Genomic DNA, 27511 nt, shown 5'->3' on the forward strand with positions numbered 1-27511 from the left:
AGAACATGCAATAAAATTTTTTTTTCAAGGAAAAGGTATTGTTTCACCCAAACGTACGCGCAAAAACAAGCACCGAATGATTTTGTCCTTAAAAATGGGTGAAATGGGCGGAGAGTGGGGCGCGTCAGGAGGACTCCGGTTTCGACCCGGAGAACCGGTGCTTCATCTATGTAGTAGAGTGACGCACATTGGCCATTGGTAGAAGACAGGTGACACAAGTCTAAAGGCTAATTGTATCCTTGGGCACTTTGGCCGAGACTGCCTTTAGCCACCATGGCTATTTACAACCCTTCTCATGCTATGTATTTTGTGTGGAAAGTCGTTAGCTGATCGCTTTTTCTCTCCAAATAAAAGCCTTCGGTTAGAATGTGAACTCCTCGTGTGCCAACGCCATAAGGGAAAGGATGGCGCTTCATTGGCAAAGCGGAAAGCCCCCCTTCATAGCACTGCTTTCCACGCAAGTTCCCATAATGTCTAGCGGTTAGGATTTCTTGACTTCACCCTGGTGGCCTGGGTTTTAACCATGAGCAGCTTGTCTTTCTTACTGTACGTAGTTTAAAGCTCCAAAAGTCATAACTATGGCAGAGGATGATGAGCAGATTGATTTTTCATTTTAAAAAAAAACATGTTCGAGAGGCTTCTGGTGCAGTCTAATGATAGAATTTTTCTTGGAAACTAGACACTATACATTCCAGTATGTAATATTCACCTGGTTCCCCCAAACCAGATTCATCCATCAAGATACACCGGATAGTGTTTAGAACTTTGTAATGAGTGATTACAGCACTTGATGGCCCAGCTCTGACTGTCACGACCGCCCCTTGGTTCCCTCTCCCCCAGTCCTGCTCGGCAGGTGCCCCGGGGGCAAGTTTTCAATGTGCCTACTGTGCAGTGATGCACAGAAGGGTTGTCTTTTTCTTTAGCTGTCGTGCTTCTGGCACATAGCCGGAATCTCCATTTTTGGACACTGGCAGACAGATACTTACAGCCACTTTGTACAATATTTGAAAATATATAAAAAATGTAAATGATCCCCTGGAATTAAGGAAGGAGACAGGGGGGCAGCAGTAATAAGGCATGTCGCCTGGGCAGGAACCAGCAGATGATAGGTACATGCAGCCCCATGGCGCATGACTGAATTGCCCCAATATTTGTAAAACCAAAGAAACGGTTTCCTCAGAGTAAGTAAGCAGATAAAGCAGAAGCACTAGGAAATTGACCACTGGGTAACCTCATTTGAAGTTTGTAAGAAAGCCATCTGCTCCGTCAGGTGTGGGGAGAGCAGTTTTCTATGAGGGTTTGTTGTCTGTCACTGAGAAAAGCCGCTTGAAAGCAGCTGCTGGGCAACTAAGGAGAGGCTTGGTCAGGTAGCTTCCTGGTCCAAATAACTTAGAGGGTCAGTATTAGGAGGTAGTGGCAGCTCTTTAAAATAAGCTTTGACCATATCAGAGGTGCTAGTCTGACTTTGGGAAGCTTGGCCGGTACCCACCAAAGTATCAAGGGCCTCTACCAAACTGATTGATGCGCTGGTGGATCTAGTGCTTCTGCTCTGCATTGGTGCAAGGGAATGGGAATCTGATATGGTGGCGTCACCCTCCAACTCCTGCATCTCTCCTTCGCTGAGCATGTGCTTTTGTGCTGCAAATTTTAAGATTATTTTTAAGGGCAAACTTGCCCTTGACCTTTGGGGTGTCCATGATGGCTTCCATGCGTCCTGTTAGCTCCTCTACCAGCCTTCTGATCGTTTCAACCTCCAAGTGTAATCTGCCCAGAAAGACCTTGTTTTGTTCTAGGAAGTCATGGACTTTTCGTAAAAGGTAGGTAAGTAGGGGATGACCTTGCCCAAAGTGGCAGTGCTCTGGCTTAAATTATCAGTCACCTCCCTGAATGCCTTCAGGACCGCCACCACCTGCCGTATTATTGCCCATTCCCCCACTGTTCAGAGGACATGGAGTAAAGAGCTGCTGCTATAGGATTTGCTCCAAGGTGAAGTTCCAATGGGTGACTACATCCTAATCTAGACAGTGGTCTGGTAGACCTGCCGTCTCCTGCTCCGCCTTCAGCTTCTGGCTTGCCTTCAACCTGCGGTGAAAGTGCCTGGTGACAGCCTACACTGCCCGTCAGTTTCAATAGCTGCCCTTACCACTAGATGTAGTATATGTGCCTCATCCCTAACCGTTTTCACCCATTTCTACCTCTGTGCCTGCATGTGGTCCAATCCACTATATTCGCATCTTCCTAAGAGCTGCCTAATTGTGAGATGATATGTGCTGCTCATCCATAACCTCAGCATGGAGGAGAAAACATGTATAACCCTTCTGTCACCCCATGTCCCTACACCAGCTGCACTAGTGACGCTCCATATGTTGGAGGTGAACACTCCATGTGCGATATGCAGCTACTGTACCCGCATTAAAGTGCCAGGGCCACTGGTACGTCGGTGCAGAATACAGGTCTGTCAATTGCGTGCCTTCAACTTCATTTCTCACGCATACCATTTCACTTTACAGGAGGTTTTTGCTTAAGTGTTTTGTTTTGGAAGTGCAACAGGAAAGTAAAACATGGAAAAGTCGTCTATTTGTGCAAAATCACAGCGGAGCAAGAGTTTCATACTTTTCAAACAAGGCTATTTGCAAAACACAAAATGTGGGAAAAGTAAATTTGAAACATCACGGTCCTGTATACTTAACTATCTAACTGATTGATGCAGGTGGACTAGGGTGACTTGTTAAATAAATACAATTAATACAATGTTGTCTACATCTGTCACATTAGTAGCACGCGACTCTTAGCCACTCTTTGGTAACTGTAATTTCATCAATGTGAACGTGGTTGCATATTTACAGAGGCAAATATTTTCAATAACTAGTATTTTGATCTATACCCTATACACTATATGATCCAAATTAATTTAATTTAAATCATGTGATACTTTTGTGAAACTGGTTTATTATTTTGATTTGCATTTTCAAAACAACAAAACACATGACATATTACACTGTCATAATTTATTCAACAAAAATAAAGGTAAAATGGAGAAGCCATGTGTGAAAAACTAAGTACACCCTTACTGCTTCCATAGGAATTAAGGTGCTAAGTATCAAACAGGTGCTGCCAAATGCCTTTGATTACGTTTTAGCAGTTTGTTGATCTGGAGCATTCAGGTGTGTGGTAACACAATGCCAAGGAGGAAAGACATCAGCAATGATTCTAGAGAAGCAATTGTTGCTTCCCATCCATCTGGGAAGGGTTATAAGGCCATTTCCAAACAATTTATCGATCATTGTACAATGAGAAAGATTATTCATTAGTGGAAAAAATTCAAACTGAACGAGTATGGTTTGTTTGGAAGAGTTGCCAGGAGAAAGGCTCTTCTCTCTAAAAAGAACATGTTAGGTTTGGAAAGTTGCATCTCAACAAACCTCAAGACTTCTGGAGCGATGTCCTTTGTACAGATGAGACCAAAGTGGAGATGTTTGGCCGTAATGCGCAGCGCCGTTTGGAGGAAACCAAACACAGCATATCAGCACAAACACCTCGTACCAACTGTCAGGCACGGCGGCGGAGGGGTGATGATTTGGGCTTGTTTTGCAACAACCAAAACTCCTCTGTATCCTAGAGTCTAATGTGAGGCCATCTGTCCAACAGCTAAAGCTTGGCTTAAATTGGGATACGCAACAGGACAACGACCCCAACACACCAGCAAATACACAACAGAATGGCTGAAAAAGAAAGGCATCGAGGTGCTGCGACGGCCCAAAGTCCAACCACATTGAAATCCTGTAGACAGATCTTAAAAGAGCTGCGCATAAAAAAATGCCCACAAACCTCAATGAACAGAAGCAACGCTGTAAAGAAAAGTGGGCCAATAAAAACGATTTTTCTATGGTTAATTTAATCTAGAAATGTATCCCCCCCCCCCCTCTTGGCAAAACCCATTGGATAGTGTTTTAAATGAATGGTTTAGGAACCGAATAAGTAATCCCATTGCACACAGGGAATTCAGTTGTGATAAATAACCATGAAAGTAAACAATCACATTTACATCATGTGCACAATTGTACAGCATCTCCGGGCAACTTCCGGGTGTCTAGGAGACACTCAGAGCAGAGGGGCGGGAGCAAACGTCACTTTATCAGACATAGGAATTCAGCCAATACGCAGCACAGACTGCCGAGTGACATCACACTGGCGAGCAATCATTGATGAAGGAACTGCCCTTCCCTTTTAGGACCGCCTCCTGGCTTCTCCGCCCTTCCTCATCGTTGACGTATGGATCCTCTTAGCCAATCAGAACGTGATATTGACAGATTGACGTGACCACCGGCCAATGCGTGAGCGCGGGTGGCGGCCGTTGGGCTGAGTGGATGGGAGAGGAAGCCGAGCGGTAACGGAGAGAAGCAGAGACCGACAGCAAACATGGGGAACCGGGGGATGGAGGAGCTTATTCCCCTCGTCAACAAACTCCAGGATGCCTTCAGCTCGATAGGCCAGTCCTGCAACCTCGACCTACCGCAGATTGCAGTGGTGGGAGGACAGAGCGCTGGCAAAAGCTCTGTTCTCGAAAACTTCGTAGGCCGGTAAGTGTTTACCGAGGGACACCCGCAGCTGTGCTTCGCTCTGACTGAAACTTTTCCCCTTTGGCCTTTTTGTCCTACTTTAGCTGTTGCTATGCACAAAGTGTTTTACGCACTTTCCGTAGTTTCGCCGTGGCTGTTCAATGAGTGACGTCACAGCACAACGCGACGGGCGTAGAACTCTTCTTAGTGACATGGGTAGGTCAGGACTCGGGAGTTGTGTTACCAGCTTGTCTGGAGCTGGGTGAAGCCTGGATATATATATATATATATATATATATATATAAAGGGTAGACCCTTGATGCACCTGTAGTACATATACATATATATATATATCTGTTGAACACTATACATTATTACAGCGTTTCCCCCTTTAATTGTCTTTATGTTGTTTCTTTGATTACTAATTAGTGCGCGGCACACACTTTTTTTTTTTTGCAATCCTCTAATAGAAATCTATATCCTGAGGCTCCATGGCTGTAAAGCTGGCGCCCGCTCTTTCCGACGGTTTAAGTGAAATGTTTCTGCTGATTGCTCCAAATTTAGCCCTTTGTACCAAATTTAGCCCTTTTGCTCCCTTTGCACCTGATTGCTCTCCGTTTGCGTTCCCTTCCGGCATAAGACCCTGCAGAGCTTTGTGTATAGAACCACCAGCATAACCGTTGTGCAGCGCTGCGGAATATGATGGCGCTATACAAAACAATAAATAATAATCTGCACCGCGGGCGGACATTAACGAAAAATTTAACTTTTATATACATAAATATTTGAACAGTAAGAAAACGGTGTAATGTTTGAATGTAACGTTAGTACATGTTAAAACATACCGGTACAGAAGAATCCGATCTATCGGATGAATCAATAAACTAATAGTTTGTCTATATTATGGGCATTAATTGCATTGTTTAATATGTTTGATATTAAGTAATAGTTTTAATGAATTGAGTTGGAGAATCAATAAATTGTGTTACGATAGGATATGGCCATCAAACGTGATATATAAATATGCTTATGCCGATGAGGGGATTTAAACATACATGGGACAGGCATACGGCTCCTGAATCTAAGACGAGACCAGCGACTGATTGTTCTGATAAATGCACCCATCCCTGGGGGTCAGCGCTCGTCGGCATGTATTTTCGGCGATTTTCTGTTTATTGTGGCCAGATTTCGGTATTTTGGTCACATAGCAAAGTATGGTAATTGTTTCCGCTGTACTAGGTGTTCTGTTCTATGGTGTTATATTATTAGTGGAATCTGGTGTCACTTTGTGCTTTAGTGCCACTGAATCTACGTCTTTTTAAATGCTTAAATATGAAAAATATTACTTTCCACCCTATGAGACTTGACGTATGCCTGTCCCATGTATGTTTAAATCCCCTCGCTTTATTACCTCTACCACTTCTGCTGAGAGGCTGTTCCCATCCGTAAAGTAAAACTTCCTTCGATTACAGAAAAGTGAGGCCGTATCACTTACTAGAGCTGTTTTTCCCCCCCATGTTAGAGGGTTGTGGATTTTTGTCGTGGTGTTTATTATCGAGCCGCACGTTTGTTCATCGTTAGTATAACTCGCTCTGCTGTGTCGATAAGTAAGAAAGACCCTCGGGGATTGCTTTTGTGAGCCGTCAGCCTGTCGGAAATGCCTATAGATTCCGCTACATGACATCACTGATTTAATATGGCGCTGCACCCGGTGACAAGCGTGTGTGTGTGTGTGTGTGTGCGTGTGTGTATGTGTGTGTGTGTCACCGAGGAAATGTTGCTCGTAGTAAACACTCGTTAGTCTGTCGTTTAAAGACGTGTTTGGGGTTGGAGTAGAAATCTTTGTCCGCGGCTCGCAGTATTCTATTCTGGCTAGACAATGCGTGCCTTTGTTACTTTCACTCATTGTACGATGACATTTCCCTCTTTTTGAAAGCATTCTGTATAGTCGGACTTCGGCGTTACTCATTCTAGTAGACAATGAATATTAAGAAGAGCTGCGTGGTCCCGCTGTTACGGTGAAGGCCTCGATGCATCACTTCCTGATATAATATATATATATATATATTAGTGAGACTTATGTAGAAGTGGTCTTATTACCATGGCAACCATTGGAATGGTCCACTGAGTAGCAACCTTCCGTTGCTATGGCGATTAATAATTTAAACTTTGTGACGGAATCACTTGTGTAAGCTCTTGCGTGCGAGTTCTGCTATATACTAATTAAAGCCAACGAGGCAGAAATGTAATTACCGTATAGGTTACGGGGGCCGATATCGTCTGCCGAGCATCCTGTTTATGTAAACGGCGCGGTTATTTGTTCTTTACGATAGATTTAGCTGAACCTGCGTCCGTTTTATACTCCAGCGCGGCCGTCTGTAAATTAATTAAGGTATATTCGTCTGGGGGGGATCCCTTTGGGGGGCTTCTAAAGACCACATATCTTTATATCGGGGATATTTGTGCGCGTTACTGTGCGTGATGCCGACCCCGGGTCATGAATAGATAGAAACCTCCATACATTGACTATGCTTGGTAGCGGGCCGGCTCAAAGTACGCAAGTTATTTATTACGGTAGATAGTAAGAGAGATGACGTGATTATGAAACAGGACCGGTTACCGGACCGACGGAGACGGCTGTTTTCAGTATATCTGTGCCGGAGGACCTTCCGTTTAAATACCGGGATCTAATTAACAAAGAGCCCGATGTGACGTATGGGTTTGGTAACGATTATTTTCCTTGATGGCAGGGCTCGGGCCGTCACACGCAGGTGATCTCAGCACACGTCTGAGTCACGGCTCCTGCTGTTTAGTGAATCAAAGTCCAGCCCGTCTTCTGACACCACTGGGAACGCGGAAAGGATCGAGGACATACATCGGTGCCCTGTACGTCGGGGCATATGTATAAAGCCTCATTAACCTTTTCTTCACTGACTAGTTTTTCCGCTTGTATTAAATTAATATCTTCCCATCACGCCCGGGACGTTTGCTTCCTAATAGAATCCTTGGTGTGAGAATAGAACGGGAACCGGGACAGTCCGACCAGCAGAGGGGCCGCTTACATTTAATCATTCGCACTTACACCATCGTCACACTGTAGACCTGGCCTTAAGGCACCTCGTGGTTAAATCATACCACCCAACTGTCCTGGTTTTCACGAGACAGCGGCGGCCCGATTGGAGGGATGTGTTAACGTGGCCGTGCATGACGGTTCCTTCCTGATAACGCGCTCTTTAAGAGATGTTCCTTTATATCTTGCGGAGTGACTGTAAATATGGCCATTTCTCTTTAAATAAAAAAAGGCAATTTCTTAAATATGATTTTTTTTTTTTTTTATTTTTTTTTTTTTAATGTCCTTGTGAAGATCCTCGCCAGGCAGGAGTATTATACCGAGGGCCGGAGGGTGTATCCGGATTACCGCTGTGTGATAAGCACGCCTGGCCATTAAACTAAACATACACCCAGCTCTATCAGCGAGTTAACCCACGAGTACCCAGCAAAGCTATGGGCGAAAAGTCCTACGAGGCTTATGGTATATGGTACAGCTGGAGTACATATTATTTACATAATGATATATACTGTATAGCGCCACCGTACTCTGCAGCGCTGTACGAGTAAACGGGACATAACGAGGATTGTGGCAGGCAAGAGAATAGTGGGGGGGAGATGCCCTGATCTGCCCCGACCGGCCACAGCAGCTGTGAGACCAACGAGGCTGCAAGTAGGGGGGATATCATGGATGGTTTTATACAAACCTGTCGTCCCGTCTTCTGTTGAGACAACAGGCGGAGATACGGTGTTCTTTGGCTGTTGCTATGGCACCCAAAGGTTTGATAAATATCAAGCTATTATTATTATATTTTATATATATAGGGAAGAAAACAAACCACGATGATTTGTCTTTTGCAAGAAAGAATGATTGCTGCGACCCGCTGTCGCCGCGTCCACCGACCCGCGCAGGTGTTGAGACGGAGAGATTGTATCATTTTACGCGGTTAGCGCCTCGCTCCACTCCGCTTTATTACAAGGATCCGTCGGAATAAAGCCGCGTGGAACGTTAGGCGCCTGCGTGCCGGATAGCGTTCAGCCGTCGGCAATCTCACGGTGACAGATCTGCTTCCCGCCCAATGATTATACAAAAACGCACCGCTCGCTGTAACTAATCGTTATCTCAGGGGCCGGTTACTGGAAGAACAGTGCTTGTGTCGAGAAAATAAAGTGTGTGTGTGTGTGTGTGTATATATATATATATGTAATGTTTTCTCCCCATCTCTTTATGGACTGGAAGTTTGGCGATGGTTTTAACATCTCGGCCCTGGTGAGCTTTCCCGGTAAGAAAGGCCGGCGTTGTATAATGTATAGCTGGATTGTGGGTTCTCCCCTCATACATGGTACAGGGCAAGATAAGGGGAAGCTCGCTGGGGCTTGTGTTTTTGTAAGGCATGGCGAGCGGTGCCCAGGCTGGCCATATGGCAAACCGAGCAAATGGCCCGCGGGCTGATGGCGCCCATAGTTGCCTTCGCTACCTTTCCTCCTGCAGATGAGTTGCTTTAGCGTGCGATCACCGGCTGGATAGTCCCAGCGGCCGGTTTTATTCCTCGGTACATAAAAATATTCAAGCTCTTGGTTCACTAAATAAAAAGGAAGCGAGTCTCATGGCATTTACTGGCCTGAAAATTGAAGGAACGGTGCGTTACTCTGTAATCCTATTGGCTGCGCGTTTTGTCAATCAAAGTAGCGTATTGTGCCGGTAGGTTCTCCCCGATCCGCGTCGTCCCCACAATCAGAAATTCACGATTTTCTCGTTTATAAAGAAGTTTCCAGCGAGCTGCTTTAATTATGCATAAGAAAAATGAAAACAAGAAAATAAAAAAAAAAATTATATATAAAGAAATGTTATTTTTTTGTCGCTATGTAATATTATTTGCTTTGCTTTGACAAATCGCCACTTCGTTTCAGACGAATTGACCCCCCCCCCCCCCCGCTGTTTGTTTAGTGGAGTCAGGAAGGAAAATGTTGTCAAACAGTAACGTTTTCTAAGCTGTGAGATGTCAAGCACTCGGTGGCCTTTGACCGCAATAGATTTAGCGGCAGTTACTTCTGCTCCGCTCGGAACCGACTATAAACATTCTCTGTTTGCTAAACTCTTGAGCGCGACTTCCCTCTCGCAGCGGACAGATAAGCCGAGACCGTGCCCAGAAGCGATCGGCGTCCGGACGGCATGCACCCTGCAAGGTGGAAAGCCGGGGAATCCGCCACGGACTACAACTCCCAGAATCCCCCACCACTTACAGGCCGATTCGTGAGGATACGGGGCTGCTAGTCGCCCGCTGTACTAACAATGTGAAAGGCAAATAAAAACTTCCAGCGTTTAAAGAAAACTCATCTTTTATTGCTTGTTATACTTGTTTTTTGCCTTTTGCACAGTTTGTTGGCCGTAGGATCCCCTGCGCCTCCCCTGCGCCTCCCCTGCGCCTAAATTACTGCCGTCCCTTTAATAGTGCTTCTATATTTCTTTTATTGATTATTTGTTCCCTTAACGATTAGGACCTATGGGTTCTATTACTTACACCGGGCATAATGTTAGTCCCATCAGGCATGATGAGTTTAATTGATACATGAAGACGTAAGGCCAGTATTAACCTATATTAACAATACTGCGTTTCATAAAGGGCTGCTGTGCTAATACATTGGGGGGGATTTTATGGTGGGATCCCTAATTCCATTAAAGAGTGAAACATCTCAATTAATGATCGCATTATAGGCAGGATTGAGAAGAATTTGGAATGGAAGCTTCGGCAGGGATCTTATTTCATGCCCTGCTTTCTTTGCCCTTGGGGTGATATAGTTGGAATACGTTTTTTTTATTATTTATTTAAAAAGTGCTCCCGTTTTGTACCATTCGGTAACCAATCTGGAACAGCGTGTGCATATCCATGCATTAAATATATTCTCTCTGTCTCGTATCACTCTTACGTCTGTCTAGACTTAACAATAACGGTCCGCATTGGTGACGATGAATCCGTGACGATATTTCGAGATTGGATTGTTTATCGGGGCGTCTTTTTTTTTTTTTGTTTGTTTGTTTGTTCTTATTACTTTTATGTATGTATATATATATATATACCGTATTTGCTCGATTATAAGACGACCCTGATTATAAGACGACCCCCCAAAATCTGAATATTAACTTAGGAAAAAAGAAAAAGCCTGAATATAAGACGACCCTAAAGGAAAAAAGTTTTACCAGTAAATGTTAATTCATGTAAACTATTTTTTTTAATAAAAGCTATGATTGAGAAAAATATTTTTTTTGTTTTTATTTCTTGTATTTTCCAGCCTGTCCCCCAGTTACGCACATCTGCCCCCAGGCTTGCCACACCAATATGGCACTGTGGCCCATGATATGCCTTTTAACCCTCTATATGCCACTGTGCCCCATGGTATGCCTTTTGACCCCCTATATGCCACTCTGCCTCCAGAAATGTCTTATACCCCTATATCCCATTCTGGCATTTAGGGGGTTAAAATGCATATTATGGGGCAGAGTGGCATATAGGGAGGTATAAGGCATTTCAGGAGGCAGAGTGGCATTAAGGGAGTTAAAAGGCATTGTATAGAGCACTCTGCCTCCAGAAATGCCTTATACCCCTATATGCCACTCTGGCATTTAGGGGGTTAAAAGGCATATTATGGGGCAGAGTGGCATATAGGGAGGTATAAGGCATTTCAGGAGGCAGAGTGGCATTAAGGGAGTTAAAAGGCATTGTATAGAGCACTCTGCCTCCAGAAATGCCTTATACCCCTATATGCCACTCTGGCATTTAGGGGGTTAAAAGGCATATTATGGGGCAGAGTGGCATATAGGGAGGTATAAGGCATTTCAGGAGGCAGAGTGCTCTATTAAATGCCCCCTTAACGCCACTCCAGAAATGCCCTATGCCCCCATTTAACTAACACACACACACACACTCTCTCCCCCCCCTCCCCTCTCCCCTCTCCTCTCTCCCCTCTCAGCCCTCTCTTACCGGTGCTTCCAGCCGGGGCAGCGGGTTGACGTCGCCTTCTGCTGCAGCCGGAAGGAGGTGGAGTTGGCAGCGGGGGTTTGTATCCGTCCGTCGCGTATACTTTCCCCGGCTGTCAGAGATCAGAGATCTCTGACAGTCGGGGAAGGTCTACGCGACGGACGCAGACAACCCCCGCTGCTAGCCACACCTCCTTCCGGCTGCAGCGGACGTTGTCTACGCGGATCGCGTAGACGTCAACCCGCTGCCCCGGCAATACAGCAGGAAGCACCGGTAAGTGTGTGGGGGGGGGGGGTGAGACAGGAGGATCCAGGTCCCCTGCAGCGGTGCGGGGGATCTGGATCTTAGTCTCCTAATCAGACTCTATTTGAGGTCTGATTAGAAGACGACCCCGATTAGAAGACGAGGGGTATTTTTCAGAGCATTTGCTCTGAAAAAAACCTTGTCTTATAATCGAGCAAATACGGTATATATTATATCCTTATTCCTGCAGATATAGGATGCAGGCGGCTTGCTTTGCTCCGGCATTGATAAAACGTTTATTTGTTCCGGTGTCGGATCCCGCTGGTGTCTCCGGACGGCCTGCGGTGACGGGGTTGTTTTGCACAATGGCCGCCCCGTCACAGGGCAGGGTGACGCTGTGTAGAAGAATCCCTAAAAGCCCTACATCAGCACTGTACTCCGCGGCTTCCTTCCTCCTGCCTCTCGCTCTCGCTCTATCCTGCAGATTAGTACACTTTTTTTTTTTTTTCTTTTTTAAACTCAAATCACTGTTTTTGTGCGTTTTATGAAGACAGAGGATATTTATTTTTAATTCTTGTTCCTCTTTATATAATTATATATATTTTTTTTTTTCCTTTTAAAAGGAGAGAAATCAGAAATTCTTGGGATATGTGTTTATTCCGTCCTGAAAGATAAACGTATCGGGTTTTCCAGTCCCAAAAAGTTTCTCGTGTATTTGAAAACAAAATAAAACTCGTAGCCATATACGACGGCATAATTTCAGATTAACGTTTACATTTCCGGTAAATTCAGTCGGATCTTATTTTTGCTGGTGATATGTCTTTAATGTAACAAGTCTTTGCAGATCTGGCGGTTCGTCTCTTCTGAGGGTTTACTTAAAAAAAAACAAAAAAACCAAAACATTTAACTTTTTCAGAAGCTTGCTTTGTTTCCATGGCAGCCATCTATCTGATTTGACCATCTTTCCCTGAAAAAATGTATGAAATGGGCAAAATATAACCTGATTTAAAAAAAATAAATAAATAAAAATAAATAAATAATAATAATAAGAAATAATATATATGTATGTATATATGTATATATATAATATAATTTTTGGGAAGCTCTGGATGTTCGGCATTGCCAGTAATGGTGTTTCTGATGTAGTAGTTGGTAATAAGTAGGTAAAAAGGCACCTTTTTAGCCTTGATTTTAGAGGCTTGGGTGTGACGTCTGTACACAATGCTGTGTAACTCAATGCCGTTCTGGCTTCTCTGAGAAAACCACTAATAAAATGAAACGTTTGGTTCAAGTGTCCTAAGAAACGGGCTCATAAAACTTTAAAGTAAAATAAACGTTACCAAACCGCCCATTATTGTTTTTGGATATGTGGATGTGTTGCGTGCGCCACCGATGATGTCATTTGAAATGAGTATGTGCTCAACTTCTTTTTGTGATGTCATCGGCAAAAAGCATAAGCAGGTCCTGTAGTGGCTCAGCAAACTTAACGTGTTTCTTCTTGTGTTTAGACTTTGTGGTTTTTTTATGCAGATGTTGGATTTCCCGTTATCAGGATAACGCCCGAGTTTCTTGGAATTATGCTAATTGCGGCCCCCTTTTCCTTTTGCTTTTTTTTTTTTTTCTCCTATTCAGAGATTTCCTGCCTCGTGGATCTGGAATCGTCACAAGACGTCCTCTCATCCTTCAGCTCATATTCTCCAAAACAGGTAAATTACCTTATGGTGCCTGCAGGCTGCCATATTAGAAATGGGCGATTTCGGGGCTCGCTCGTGATTTTGTCGCTCTGCTTATCGCTCGAAGCCATTTCTTCTTATTATTATTAGCTTTTATTTATATGGCGCCAACATCTTCCACAGCGCTGTACGTTTAAAGGGGCTTTAAGAGAGCCTTGCTCACGATCCTTTCTGGCCTGTCTCCACGCAATGGGCGACACGTCCGAGAGCCTCCTCCTTCCCAAGATAAGGAACAATCCAGACCGGTAAATAAGACGCGGCCACCTTTATAACGCCCCGTGTAACGCATACGCCTGACATGGACCTTTGGCCTCTTCCTCCGTGTTTACAGAGTCATCTCTGATGGATCGTAAAGGCAGCGAGCCGCTTTACGTGGTCAGAAGGCACTCACGTGTTACAGAGCAAAAGATTTCATGTATTATTGGCTGGGTTCAATTATACTTTTAACACTTAAATCTCCAGCATAGTTACATAGTATATAAGGTTGAAAAAAGACCCAAGTCATTCAAGTTCAACCCTTCTACCTAACCTTCAAAAGAAGGCAAAAAAAAAACAACCCTAATTAAGCTACTTTAACTTCTGCCATCGGGGGGGGGGAAATTCCTTCTTGACTCCGAAAGGCAATCGTTTTTTATCTTTTTATCTTTCCGCTCGCAACTCTTTGCGGAAGGTAATTAGAAGAGCTCGCCGCAGGTAAAACCTGTTTGACGGTGTTCTTATTTGCGTGTAATTTTAGTAACCATTAAATTGAGTGGCTGATCCCCCGGTGACGCTGCGGGAAGTCGGCGCGATTCGTTAGATGTAATGTAAAGAATGTTTACTGTACCGAAAGGGGGGGGGGGGGGGTAACTCAACTCCCCGGAGTGCTTCCATCCTACGCAGGGTGACACGGGGAAGAGATCAGGAATATAAGGTTTATGAATGAAACTGAGCACTTGGAAAGCAGTGTCATCGCCACAGCAACCGATGAAATTCACCTGTCTATTTCATTCTATTAGTTGCTATGGCGATAATGCCACTTCAGTGCGTGCCCCAGAATCGCTTTTCATACCGTGACCCCCATGGGGTCTTCCCCTCCCATTGTAGCGTGACAGAGTTAGGAGCTAAGCGCGGACCCCCTATAGCGTATTGTAACACGGGGTCATCTTTCATGCTAAGAAGCCGAGATTTGTGTTTCTTTAGTTACTCGATCCGCGCTTTGATCATCCAGAGTGACGGCAAATCCCCATCGCTGCATCTGGCCCAACCTTTCCCAGTAATGCATTAGAATGTATTTATTATATTACCCACCGGGTATAATAAAAACATTAGAAGATTAAAATAGATATATTTTTTTTATTTCTTTTTAGAGCAAACCACCCTTTCTGGATTACTTTTATTTATTGTTTTACTTCTTAATCTTTAACCTCTTCAATCCTGGGGGGTCGAATCCTTTTCGTAACTAAAGCACCAAAATATTTTTACCATGTCTTTGTTAAATTATACGTTGTTTTGGCCATGAGAAGTAGGGCCTTCTTTTAAAATAATAGAAATACATAAAACATAATTATTATCAGTGAAAATAGATAAAAAAAAAAAAAAAGACATCACATTTTCGCAATATTACTGCTGAACAATGACCCTGATTAGTCATACCCCACATACATTTATGTTCCAGAGGGTCACATATATGCTTTACATATCACCCCATACTATGTATGTTTAATACTATTGATTTAGGGGTTTGGGGGTAGTGATTTATTTTTAGTTGCTTATAGTGGAAGTGTGAATTTTATTTTGTTTTTGCAGTGTTCCCAGTGCAGGATAGATTACGATCCTTTGTAGGGAACTCTCATACGTTTCTTATGCCAGTGATGTCATGGTGACCTCACTGGGCTCCCAATCATTTTTTTTTGGAAGGGGGTGAAACTTATCTCCTAATCTGTTTGTGCTGATCGGTGTGAACAGCAAGCAGGGCTTGAATCATGGTGTACCAGCGCTTGTGATGATGTCCCTTACGCTGCAACAAAGTCAGGACATACCTGTACGTCCTAATGGGCTTCTTGCCACAAGACTCAAGGACGTACAGGTACATCCTAATGGGACTCAACGGGTAAATTCTGTCTTTGTAAGTATTAGAATTATTTTTTCTACGTGCAAGTAAGTATAAAACCATTGCTGCTGGATCAGTAGAAATGAGTACATTATTTGAAAAAAAATATCAAGAATTTTAAACAAAAAAATCAACACAATTCCCTTTTCTTGTTTTCTTTCCCTCTCTCGTTTATAAAGCTGCGCTATATCGTGGTGTAAATGTTCCATCATAATACAGATCTGTTTTCAAGACTCTTGTGTTTCCAAAGACAGGAGCCACATGTACATATTCCCGCTCCTGTGGAAGCCGTGCTTGAAAACATTTTGGCCGTTTAGACAGTGTTATTATTTCTCCCCTGCAGAATATGCCGAGTTCTTGCATTGTAAGTCCAAGAAATTCACAGATTTCGATGAAGTTCGCCAGGAGATCGAAGCGGAGACGGACAGAGCGACCGGAACAAACAAAGGCATCTCACCGATCCCGATTAATCTGAGGGTGTACTCCCCAAATGGTGAGTGCTACCGCTGGCGTCTTGCGGCCTGACGGAGGGCGGCCGCTTTGTGCTTTTTTATCCTGTTTTTTTTAAACTGCGGTAACCATTATTGGTGGGAATGCCGTACGGTGCGGTGAATTGGAGTAGGGGTTGTTAATTGATCTTTACATTTGTCGGCACAATGCGTAGAGGATACTTGACACTATATAAAGTGCTGCGATATTTTATTTTTCATCTTTTTTTTTTTTTTTTTTAACAGGTTTAAGTTAATGTGTAATGCTGATTATAAACCAAGAGATAAATGTAGGGTTAAATCACAATAGAATCCTTAATACTATTAACGAAGAAAGAAGAGAACCCTTAGCTTTTGTTATCTCAGCCTTTCCTGTTACTTGCTGTTGATCCAAAACCTGGGGAGGTCTTACAGACATTAAAAAGGATTAAGGGAACATACACCTATCCCATATCTGATGAGTGATCTGCCCCAGTACATTGTTAATGATCACTAGTACACACCTAGTGCTCTCTATGCCCCGTGGGAATGGTACTTCTCATTTCGGTCCAAGATACTCGGTGTCAGCGAGTCATTTATCGTATTATAATATCACAATCGGTATTACTCCTGTATTGCTGGCGTAGTATTCTATATGGAGATATCATACAGCTTGCTGTAGTTTCATTTTAAGGGCGAAGAGTGTTTGTTATGAGCCGCATTACAAATGTTTCACGTTATCCATTTTACCTCAATTAGTCCTGAACCTGACGTTGATTGACCTTCCGGGTATCACCAAAGTCCCCGTGGGCGACCAGCCGCAGGACATCGAGTACCAGATCAAGGATATGATCCTGCAGTTTATTAGCCGAGACAGTTGTCTGATCCTAGCTGTGACGCCGGCCAACACGGACCTGGCCAACTCGGACGCCCTCAAAATGTCAAAAGAGGTGGATCCGCAAGGTAAGCGAGACCTGGCGAAAGCGGCACATACCCCTCGCTGTGACCGCCTTTGTTGTCAGTTGTGATATTTTGGGTGCCTTTCCCACCTCAAACACCACACTGACCTGATGCTTTATGGCAATGCTAATGAAGTCTGATCCTCCATTGACTTTTATTAATCAGAGTGTCCAGCTGTGTATTAAGACTGAGCCATTCTATTGTTTCCCACAGGCAGTATGATAAGGAGTCGGGGTGTTTGTCTAGTAGATTGGGGAGCGAGAACTCGTACAAATGGCTAATATGCAGCTGTCTGTAAACATTATGCAAAAACTGTTTTAAAAAGCGATCGGAATGACAAAAGGCCTCTGTACACCTATTAAAATATTCCATTATAAATCAGCCGTCTCCAGCTACAATAGTCATTTACAACATTAACGCCGTCTGCGCTGGATTTCTGATCCATTCCATGTTATTTTAATGGACAACACTTGCTTTTCTTTCAAAAACAAGAACATTGCTAAGCGACCCCAAACTTTTGAACAGCAGTGTATATAGAGGGGCCCTGCTTCCAAGTTTAAAATATAATAAAGGGCCTTGTTAATAAAATAAAGGATCCAAATATTTGTTGTATCTCTACATTATTTGTATTATTTATATACATTTTTGGCCTTTTGTTAAGTATTAAGTCACTTGAATATTTGTTCTATTTGTGTTATTTCATGTTGTTTGTATTTTTGTGCAGGTCTAAGAACTATTGGTGTTATAACCAAGCTGGATTTAATGGATGAAGGCACAGATGCGAGAGACATCTTGGAAAATAAGCTGCTGCCTTTAAGAAGAGGTATGAAGTTGTTTTTTTTTTTTGGTGTTTTCTTTTTTTCTTTTTATTTTTTTGCACTGATATGAGGATTTTTTCCCTATTTGTTTCCGTATAGTTGATCTATAATAAGTTCTAGGCAAAGTTTTTGAAAAGTGGTCTTATCGCCATAGCAACCTATGGAATATTCATGCTCATTGCATCATTCCATTGGTTACTATAGACCAATGCACCAGAGCCATTATAATAAACAATCATGAAATGTACAAGGTCTTTGACCCGTCCAAGCATTTCTTCATCAAAGTCAACCGTTTTTGTTTTCTTGTCCCCAGGCTATATTGGGGTCGTGAACAGGAGCCAGAAGGACATCGATGGGAAGAAGGACATCCGAGCGGCTCTCGCGGCAGAGAGGAAGTTTTTCCTTTCTCATCCCTCGTACAGACACATAGCAGACCGAATGGGAACCCCTCACCTGCAGAAAACACTGAACCAGGTAAGCGGCAGCCAGAGAACACATCACCGGCTTGTGGTGGTCATGATAGAAGTGTTAGCTTCAAATCAAAAAGCCCACGTGAGTCGTGCTTCTAGCGCCTTGAGTGAGATCTGCGTGTAGATTTACACGTTTACCCATTTTTTGGGTGGCGTTCAACTGCATATGCAAGGGTTAATTGCCATTCTTTTGTCTCGCCTGTCAATGTAGCAACTAACGAACCACATCCGAGACACACTGCCGGCGCTGCGCAGCAAACTTCAAAGTCAGCTCCTGTCCCTGGAGAAGGAGGTGGAGGAATACAAGAATTTCCGGCCTGACGACCCAACAAGGAAGACCAAAGCCCTGTTACAGTAAGTGCCCGGGAGCGACCTTCCTCCTGCTTTACTCTGAGGTGTATAGCGTAGGATATGTAGATGCGGATGTTGTTGGCGTGTACCCACTTACCATTAGTGAACAGGGTACATGAGCCGGTTCTGCTGGGCCGTAGAGTGTTGTCTTCTTCATGCAGGTTCTACTTAGAGTGCCCAGCTGGGTTGCGGAATCGGAAGTGGAATAAGAAAGACCTTGTTTTGGCACTCGGTTTACCGATCTGTTACCAATATAATTCCAATCTGCCTCCTTGCAATGTTGGGCGCACTTAAGGGCAACGCAGAGAACGCCTGCCACAAAGTCATTCATGGCTGCTGGACGGAGAACCCTCATCTTACACTTCTGGGTTACTTTGTAACTACTTAGCCAAAGTCATAAGTAGCGCTACTCTGTGTGGCGGTGCCTCTGTAGAATGGATTAACAAGTAGAGGATCTCAGCCCTGTTGGCCCTACTATGGAGTTATCAGGACCCTTTAAAGCCCTCCTTCCATTGACACCACATTATGACCTCTGATTAAATGTTTGCTTGTCTGTCGCAGGGAATGCATAAGGGCTCAGTACGGATACTTTGTCGCAACCCTCATCATCGCCTGGCCTACCATTCATTTACTCCCATAATGTGAGGGAACTTCACCCAGACTGAGCGTGTAACAATTATATTATGGTGAAGGGGAATCGCCGTTGCTTATCCACCATATATAATCCAGAACTTTTTTCGAAACCCAAAATACAGAATCGTTCTATTCTATATAGAGAGATTTTTTTTTTTTTTATATATATGTTTACTTGCGTATTCATTTATATATACTTTACTTTAGGTGACAAAGATCCCATCTTAACCTTTCCCTTATCTACGTTTTCAGGATGGTGCAGCAGTTTGGGGTGGACTTTGAGAAGAGGATTGAGGGCTCTGGGGATCAGGTGGATACACTTGAGTTATCAGGAGGAGCCAGGATAAATCGAATATTCCATGAGCGGTTCCCTTTTGAGCTTGTGAAGGTGACTAACTCTAATTATATTCTTTGGTCCCTCTGTTGTACCACATCATCTGTGTCTAGGACATTGTTTATCCAGAAGTATAGGCGTAACAGGGTACTATTGTCCCGCAGTCGAGAGTTATAAGCTGTAGAGCTACCTTCTGTCCGCATTGTCACAATAGGATTTCTCCCTTTCTCACATGGACATCATGTTCCTTCTGTAAACGTCCTACATCATCTCCTCGGCTTCCTTCTGGGTCCAAACTTTAGTGTTTTGAGCCAATTTAAATTCCTGCTTTAGACTGTCATGTCTAGTGGCTAGAACCCTCACTATATTCCATACCAAAAGACTGACGCCGTACGTAAAAAGGTTCAGAGTCGTGTTAGCGGTGTGCACTCAAGGGACCAGAACACTCCGATTCATTCCGTGTTCTTTGTTGCTGTTAAGATGGAGTTTGACGAGAAGGATTTACGGCGAGAAATTAGCTACGCCATCAAGAACATCCACGGTGTGAGGTCAGCAGAGGCACGCGTTCTGGGGTATCTTTATTTTGGGTACCGTTGGGATGAAGTCTGAGTCTGACGGACATTTTTTTTCTTCTTCTTCTAACCTCTCTACCGACGCAGGACGGGCCTGTTCACCCCGGATATGGCTTTTGAGGCCATCGTAAAGAAGCAGGTTGTGAAGCTGAAGGAACCCTGCATAAAGTGCGTGGACCTCGTCATTCAGGAGCTGATCAACACGATACGGCAGTGCACCAGCAAGGTACGACCCGCTTGCCCCTTTCAATGTCTTGTCAGTCGTCGGACGCTAATGCAATAAACAAATACCCTCTGTGATTTGACCCTTTTGCCTGTGCCCTTGTGTCTTACTTTGTTTCAAATCTCTGCTTTCCCTTTCGTTTTTGTTGCTTGGCCCTCACTTATGACATCTCTGGGTCAGAGATCACCTCTTCCAAGTAAAGGGTAAAAGTAAATTTGTTTTTCTTTATTTTATAGAGCATGCAGGCATACCCAAGTCCGGGAAATATATATATATATATATATATATATATATATATATATATAACGGGCTATGTGCGCCCCGTGTGTTTATTAGGTTCTCGGATTTACAATGATCCGTATATATTCTCAGAACTTCCGCAGTTGTGCTCCTGCTCTCCACATCTTTACTCTCATCAACATTACATAGTAACATAGTAACATAGTTCATAAGGTTGAAAAAAGACCAAAGTCCATCAAGTTCAACCTATATACATATTGTGTCCCTACTGTGTTGATCCAGAGGAAGGCAAAAAACCCTTATGAAGCAGACGCCAATTGCCCCATACCAGGGGGAAAATTCCTTCCCGACTCCAAATATGGCAATCAGAATAAATCCCTGGATCAACGTTCTGTCCCTATTAATCTAATATCCATAACTTGTAATATTATTGCTTTCAAGAAACACGTCCAGGCTCCTTTTGAACTCTTTTATTGAGTTTACCATCACCACTTCCTCTGGCAGAGAGTTCCATAATCTCACCGCTCTTACTGTAAAGAACCCCCGTCTGTGCTGGTGTAGAAACCTTCTTTCCTCCATCCGTAGAGGATGTCCCCTTGTTATAGATACAGTCCTGGGTATAAATAGGTCCTGGGAGTGATCTCTGTACTGTCCCCTTATATATTTATACATAGTTATTAAGTCCCCCCTAAGCCGTCTTTTTTCCAAACTAAATAACCCCAATTCTGATAATCTTTCTGGGTACTGTAGTCCTCCCATTCCCCTTATTACTCTGGTTGCCCGTCTTTGAACCCTCTCCAGCTCCACTATATCTTTCTTGTACACTGGTGCCCAGTACTGTACACAGTATTCCATGTGTGGTCTGACTAGTGACTTGTACAGGGGTAGAATTATTTCCTTGTCGTGGGCATCTATGCCCCTTTTGATGCACCCCATGATTTTATTTGCCTTAGCAGCAGCTGCCTGACACTGGTCGCTACAGGTAAATTTACTGTTAACTAAAACTCCTAAGTCCTTTTCCATGTCAGTCGTCCCCAGTGTTTTCCCATTTAATACATATTCCCAGCCTGGATTTTTCTTCCCCATGTGCATAACCTTACATTTATCTGTGTTGAACCTCATCTGCCACATCCCAGCCCAAGCCTCCAACCTATGCAGATCCATTTGTAATCGTGCGCTGTCCTCTATTGTGTTAACCACGTTACAGAGCTTAGTATCGTCTGCAAAGATTGATACTTTACTATGCAATCCCTCTACAAGGTCATTAATAAATATATTAAAAAGAATAGGACCCAAAACTGACCCCTGTGGTACCCCACTAGCAACAGTCACCCACTCAGAGTATGTACCATTAATAACCACCCTCTGTTTCCTATCACTGAGCCAGTTACTTACCCACATACACACATTCTCCCCCAGCCCAAGCATTCTCATTTTATGTACCAGCCTTTTATGTGGCACCGTATCAAATGCTTTGGAAAAATCAAGATATACGACATCCAGCGATTCACCCCGATCCAGTCTTGAGCTCACCTCCTCATAAAAGCTGATCAGGTTAGTTTGACAGGACCGATCCCTTGTAAACCCATGCTGATATGGAGTCATACACTTATTTTCATTGAGATACTCCAAAATAGCATCTCTTAGGAAACCCTCAAACAGTTTACACACAACAGAAGTTAAACTAACAGGCCTATAATTCCCCGGGTCACTTTTTGTCCCCTTTTTGAATATTGGCACAACATTTGCTATGCGCCAGTCCTGGGGAACAGACCCTGTCACTATAGAGTCCTTGAATATTAGAAATAGGGGTCTGTCTATTACATTACTTAACTCCCTTAGAACGCGGGGGTGAATGCCATCTGGACCTGGTGATTTGTCTATTTTGATTTTTTTTAGGCGGCACTGCACTTCTTCCTGGGTTAGACAGGTGACATGTACTGGGGCATTTATCTCATCCTGCTGTATATTACCTGGCATTTCATTTTCCTCTGTGAATACAGCACAGAAGAATATATTTAATAGATTAGCTTTTTCCTGATCCCCGTCTATAACTTCTCCCTCATTACTTTTTAAGGGGCCAACGCTTTCATTGTTAACCTTTTTACTATTTATATAGTTAAAGAACATTTTGGGGTTTGTTTTACTCTCTTTGGCAATGAGTCTTTCTGTCTCCAATTTTGCTGCTTTTATCTGATTTTTACATATTTTATTTTTTTCCCGATAGCTTTTTAGTGCTTCCTCACTGCCTTCCTGTTTTAGTAGCTTAAATGCCTTTTTTTTGCCATTTATTACCCCCTTTACATTTTTATTTATCCACATTGGTTTTCTCTTGTTCCTGAATCTTTTATTCCCATACGGTATGTACCTTTCACAGTGAGAATTTAAGATATTCTTAAAAATCTCCCATTGAGCGTCTGTACTCTTGTTTTTGAGGACATTTTCCCAATTTACAGTGTTAAGGGCTTCTCTTAGTTGATCAAACTTTGCCCTCCTAAAGTGCATAGTTCTTGTGGCTCCTCTAAGAGTTCCCTTATTGAAGGACAAGTTATAATGCATCATATTGTGATCACTATTTCCTAGATGCCCCCTGACCTGCACATTAGTTACTCTGTCAGGTCTGTTGGTTAATATTAAGTCCAGTAGGGCGCCCCCTCTGGTCGGGTCCTGTACCATTTGGGACAGATAATTATCCTTACTTATAGTCAGAAACCGGTTTCCTTTATGAGATTCACAGGTCTCGGTTTCCCAGTTTATGTCGGGATAGTTAAAGTCCCCCATAATATCCACCTCATTGTGATTTGCTGCCTTGTTTATTTGCTTTAATAATTGATCTTCTGCTGCTTCCATTATATTTGGTGGCTTATAGCAAACCCCGATCAGTATTTTATTATTTTTCTTTCCATATATTTCTACCCATAATGACTCCACATTATCATTTCCCTCACATATATTCTCCCGCAGTGTGGCCTTTAGGCTGGACTTTACATAAAGGCAAACTCCTCCCCCTTTTCGTTTTTTCCGATCCTTCCTGAATAGACTATACCCCTGTATGTTAACCGCCCAGTCATAGCTATCATCCAACCATGTCTCTGTTATACCCACTATGTCATAATTTTCTTCAGACATTATTAACTCCAGTTCGTCAGTTTTATTGGTCAGACTTCTGGCATTAGTAAGCATACAATTTAGAGGTGTATGGTTTTTTTCCCTATGAAGCCTATCCCTATTAACTATTCTAACCCCTCCCTCTGCTCCACCCCCAGGTACATTTATAAGCCCCAGCTCTCTATCTACACTATCTTCCCCTTCTATATTGTAGTTTCCCTCCCCCCCTTTCCCTAGTTTAAACACTCCTCCACCCTTCTGACCATCTTCTCCCCAAGCACAGCTGCACCCTCCCCATTGAGGTGCAGCCCGTCCCTACCGTAGAGCCTGTATCCGACAGAGAAGTCGGCCCAGTTCTCCATGAACCCAAACCCCTCCTTCCTACACCAGCTTCTGAGCCACTTGTTTAGCTCCCTAATCTCCCGCTGCCTCTCTGGTGTGGCACGTGGTACAGGTAATATTTCAGAAAATACTACCTTGGAGGTCCTTGCCTTAAGCTTGCTACCTAAGTCCCTGAAATCATTTTTAAGGACACTCCGCCTCCCTCTCACTTTGTCATTGGTGCCAATGTGCACCATGACTGCTGGGTCTTCTCCAGCCCCTCCCAGTAATCTGTCAACCCGATCCGCGATGTGCCGAACTCGAGCGCCAGGCAGACAACACGCTGTTCGGCGATCCCGGTCTTTGTGACAGATCGCCCTGTCTGTCCCCCTAATAATTGAGTCCCCCACTACCAGCACCTGTCTGGCCTGCCCTGCGCTCCTCCTTCCCTCCTTACTGGAGCAGACACCCCTCTGGTGGTCAGAGGCAGTGACTTGCTGCAGTACTGCTAACTCTGAACTAACATCCCCCTCATCTGCCAACCGGGCAAACTTGTTGGGGTGTGCTAGATCAGGACTAGCCTCCCTGGCGCTTTTCCCCCTACCCCGCCTTCTAACTGTAACCCAGCTAGCTGCCTGACTGTCCTGTACCTCCATCCCGCTATCCTCCCCCACCTCTACCCCCGAGAGAGCTTGCTCAGTGAGCAGCAGACTCCTCTCCAAGTTGTCAATAGATCTCAGTGTTGCCAGTTGCTCCTCTAGACTCAGGATTTGTGCTTCCAAATGAGCAACCCGCACACATCTCGCACAGCAATATGCACCCTCGAAGCGCTGATCAAGGATTGCATACATTGAGCAAGATGTACACCTGACCGCATTGTCAAACATGGAGGACATCTTGGCAATGGGGATAGCTCCAATAACTGGCAAAAACAGACAGTAAGGCGCAAAATATATATAAATATAGTATATGCAATCACAAGGATTTATACTTTACCCTCCTTCTTGCTTTTTAACTCCTTCTTTGCTTGTAACTCCTCACTTAGAGATGTCCCTTAGGAGATTCGCCCCAGCTCAGGATTCGCTTGTGTGTCCAAGCTAAATGCAACTGCAAAAGCCAAGCAGAACTCACAGAGTTTTCTTTTGTTCCTTTACACTTGTTTCCACCCGGGATCTGTTTGTAAAATGCGTCTGGTATAGAGGTAGTTAATAGCGTCAACTACCTGATTCCTCGCGTGCGTTAAAAGGGTATTTGTATGAAGGTACAGGTATCGGTACAGGTGCTGGGCATTTAAACCCGAAGAGAGTGTGGAGGCAGGAGGTTGAGAAGTTCCTCTGAGCTCCCAGGGCGAGGATGAGGATCCATGAGCTTAGCGTGGCATTACGTGGCTAAGCGTGGCATTACCTGCCTGGATCTGAGTGTTTTCTCTGCAGAGTTTTTCCTGAGCCTGGCTTAGCTGGGTCTGGCAGGGAGATCTACTTCGTGGACTTGGGCTGACAGCCTAAAGGCCCACTAAGTATAGCCGGCGAGGGCTGTAATTGGGAGCCAGGTTTTATTTTTTGGATTATTTTCTGCACAAAAACAGTTTAGTGAAATTCGGTGTTCCGGGGGTTTATTGCCCCAGAGGGCCGTGCTTAAGACCCTGGAGAGTAACATTTATGACCCTCAGCTGCAGGTTTTTTCCACAATGTGTTTACAGATTCTCCATCCTACCTGTTTTGTATCGAAGTTATACAGACTGCTTTTTAGAGAATTGTATTTATGTTTTCTTCCAAAGTCATGGATTCCGCGGTCTCTCCTCATTCTCGATTCGCGTTAACGCATGTTCTTTGCCCGTAGTAGACTGGCAGTCCCATGGGCCGGTGATGGCGTGGTAACATATTCCCAGCATTCGTCGCTCAGAAACATTTGTCAATGCGTTAAGTGTTCCCTCTTTTAATTCCTGTTTAATTTGTAACTGCAAAAAAATAATCGTGCTATTTTATTTATTTTTTTTTTTTATATATATATATATAGCTTGCTTCTTACCCAAGACTCAGAGAAGAGACCGAGCGAATAATTACAACGTACATTCGGGAGAGAGAAGGAAAAACAAAAGACCAGGTAATGCCGGCAAGCTGCGCTGGTTTAATTGGTTTAATCAGATGTTTTAGATGTAGTGGATGGTAGCTATATGGACCCACCTTCCAGCGGAAGTAATAGAGGTTAATACAGTAAAGGGATAGTAAGGCTATCCTAAATACAAGGTAAGGGGGGGGGGGGGGGAAGGCTGAATAAGGTATTTGGTGTTTCTATCATCGTCGGCTTAATGCCCCCTGACCGGACTCTTTGTCTTTTGTTTTCTCAGATCCTTCTGCTCATAGACATCGAGTTGTCCTACATCAACACAAACCATGAGGATTTCATTGGGTTTGCCAAGTAAGTTTTGCGTTTCGGCCGCAGAGTGAACGGCATTGCTGGGTGATGTCCGACCGGCATCCTGAACTCAACACAACTAGAGCGATTTGCATGGAGATGTTTCTGGGCATGTCTGGTATCCGTGTGCCAAATCATGACTTCAAGCTCAATACGTTATGCTGGATATCTTATTATTTTTACGTTTAACCTATAATAAAATAAACAGTTGTAGGAAGTCAGGTCTATGATCGTGTGATCGTATTGGCGACGTCTGCTTTATGGCAGAGTCCTTTACCTATACACTTTTTTTTAATGAGATGGCAAAAGTAAAGGGTTAACAAAAAGATACTCTGTAGAATGTTAAGTGAATAACTTTTGACGATATCTAGCTTTATTCTTCCTAAGAAAGGCTTAATCACAAACACTTTCAGGCTCTCTGCCCATCGGTGCCCGTCTTTGAGTCGATTATTTCTGGTGAAGATTATGAACGAGGACATGTTACGATTATATTATTATATAGTAGTATTATTATATAGTAGTGTTACGCATTGTGTATTTTAAACTGGAGCGGATACGTATTTCTTTACAAAGTAAGGGGTTGACGTCGCATGCCATGTGGCTTACATATGCACCAAGCCATGCCTACATAAGTTAAAAGCCCTGCACTCTGTCACTACATTAAAGAGTTAATCGTTATATTTGTGTATTTGGGGGAAAAAAAATTATATACGGCTTGAAGCTTGAGATTCTCTTTCCACGGGCCGGCGCGTACCGAAAGGCTTTACGTCGCAATTCGTTACGCTGTTAAACTAGCTGAGAAATAATCATAGGTGCAGTTTGCGGCATTAAGTAGATGTTTCCCAAATCCTGCCGAACGTACAGCTCAGTTTACTAAATAAACCCGTATAAATTACCCGTGTATAGCATAGGTGCAGCCGCTTAAAGGGACACGCCAGCCATCACAT

General features: G+C 43.7%; 1 protein-coding gene across 3 annotated transcripts in view; it reads left to right on the plus strand.

The window, feature by feature from the left end:
• The first annotated feature begins 4419 nt into the window (after nt 1-4419).
• LOC149277927 (dynamin-2-like) overlaps nt 4420-27511 on the plus strand; it is a 32584-nt gene continuing 9492 nt past the window's right edge. For all 3 annotated transcript variants that reach the window (XM_089502596.1, XM_089502597.1, XM_089502598.1), the window contains exons 1-12: nt 4420-4580; nt 13460-13533; nt 15996-16145; nt 16879-17082; nt 17804-17902; nt 18211-18371; nt 18579-18721; nt 19604-19739; nt 20166-20233; nt 20345-20483; nt 26166-26252; nt 26497-26567. In XM_089502596.1, coding sequence (XP_089358722.1) covers nt 4420-4580; nt 13460-13533; nt 15996-16145; nt 16879-17082; nt 17804-17902; nt 18211-18371; nt 18579-18721; nt 19604-19739; nt 20166-20233; nt 20345-20483; nt 26166-26252; nt 26497-26567 — 1493 coding nt within the window. The remainder of the gene's footprint in view (nt 4581-13459; nt 13534-15995; nt 16146-16878; nt 17083-17803; nt 17903-18210; nt 18372-18578; nt 18722-19603; nt 19740-20165; nt 20234-20344; nt 20484-26165; nt 26253-26496; nt 26568-27511) is intronic.

The sequence above is a fragment of the Sceloporus occidentalis genome, unplaced genomic scaffold (assembly GCF_023333645.1).
Source record: "Sceloporus occidentalis isolate IW3139 unplaced genomic scaffold, rSceOcc1.0.p SCAF_205, whole genome shotgun sequence".
Classification (NCBI taxonomy): Eukaryota; Metazoa; Chordata; class Lepidosauria; order Squamata; family Phrynosomatidae; genus Sceloporus; species Sceloporus occidentalis.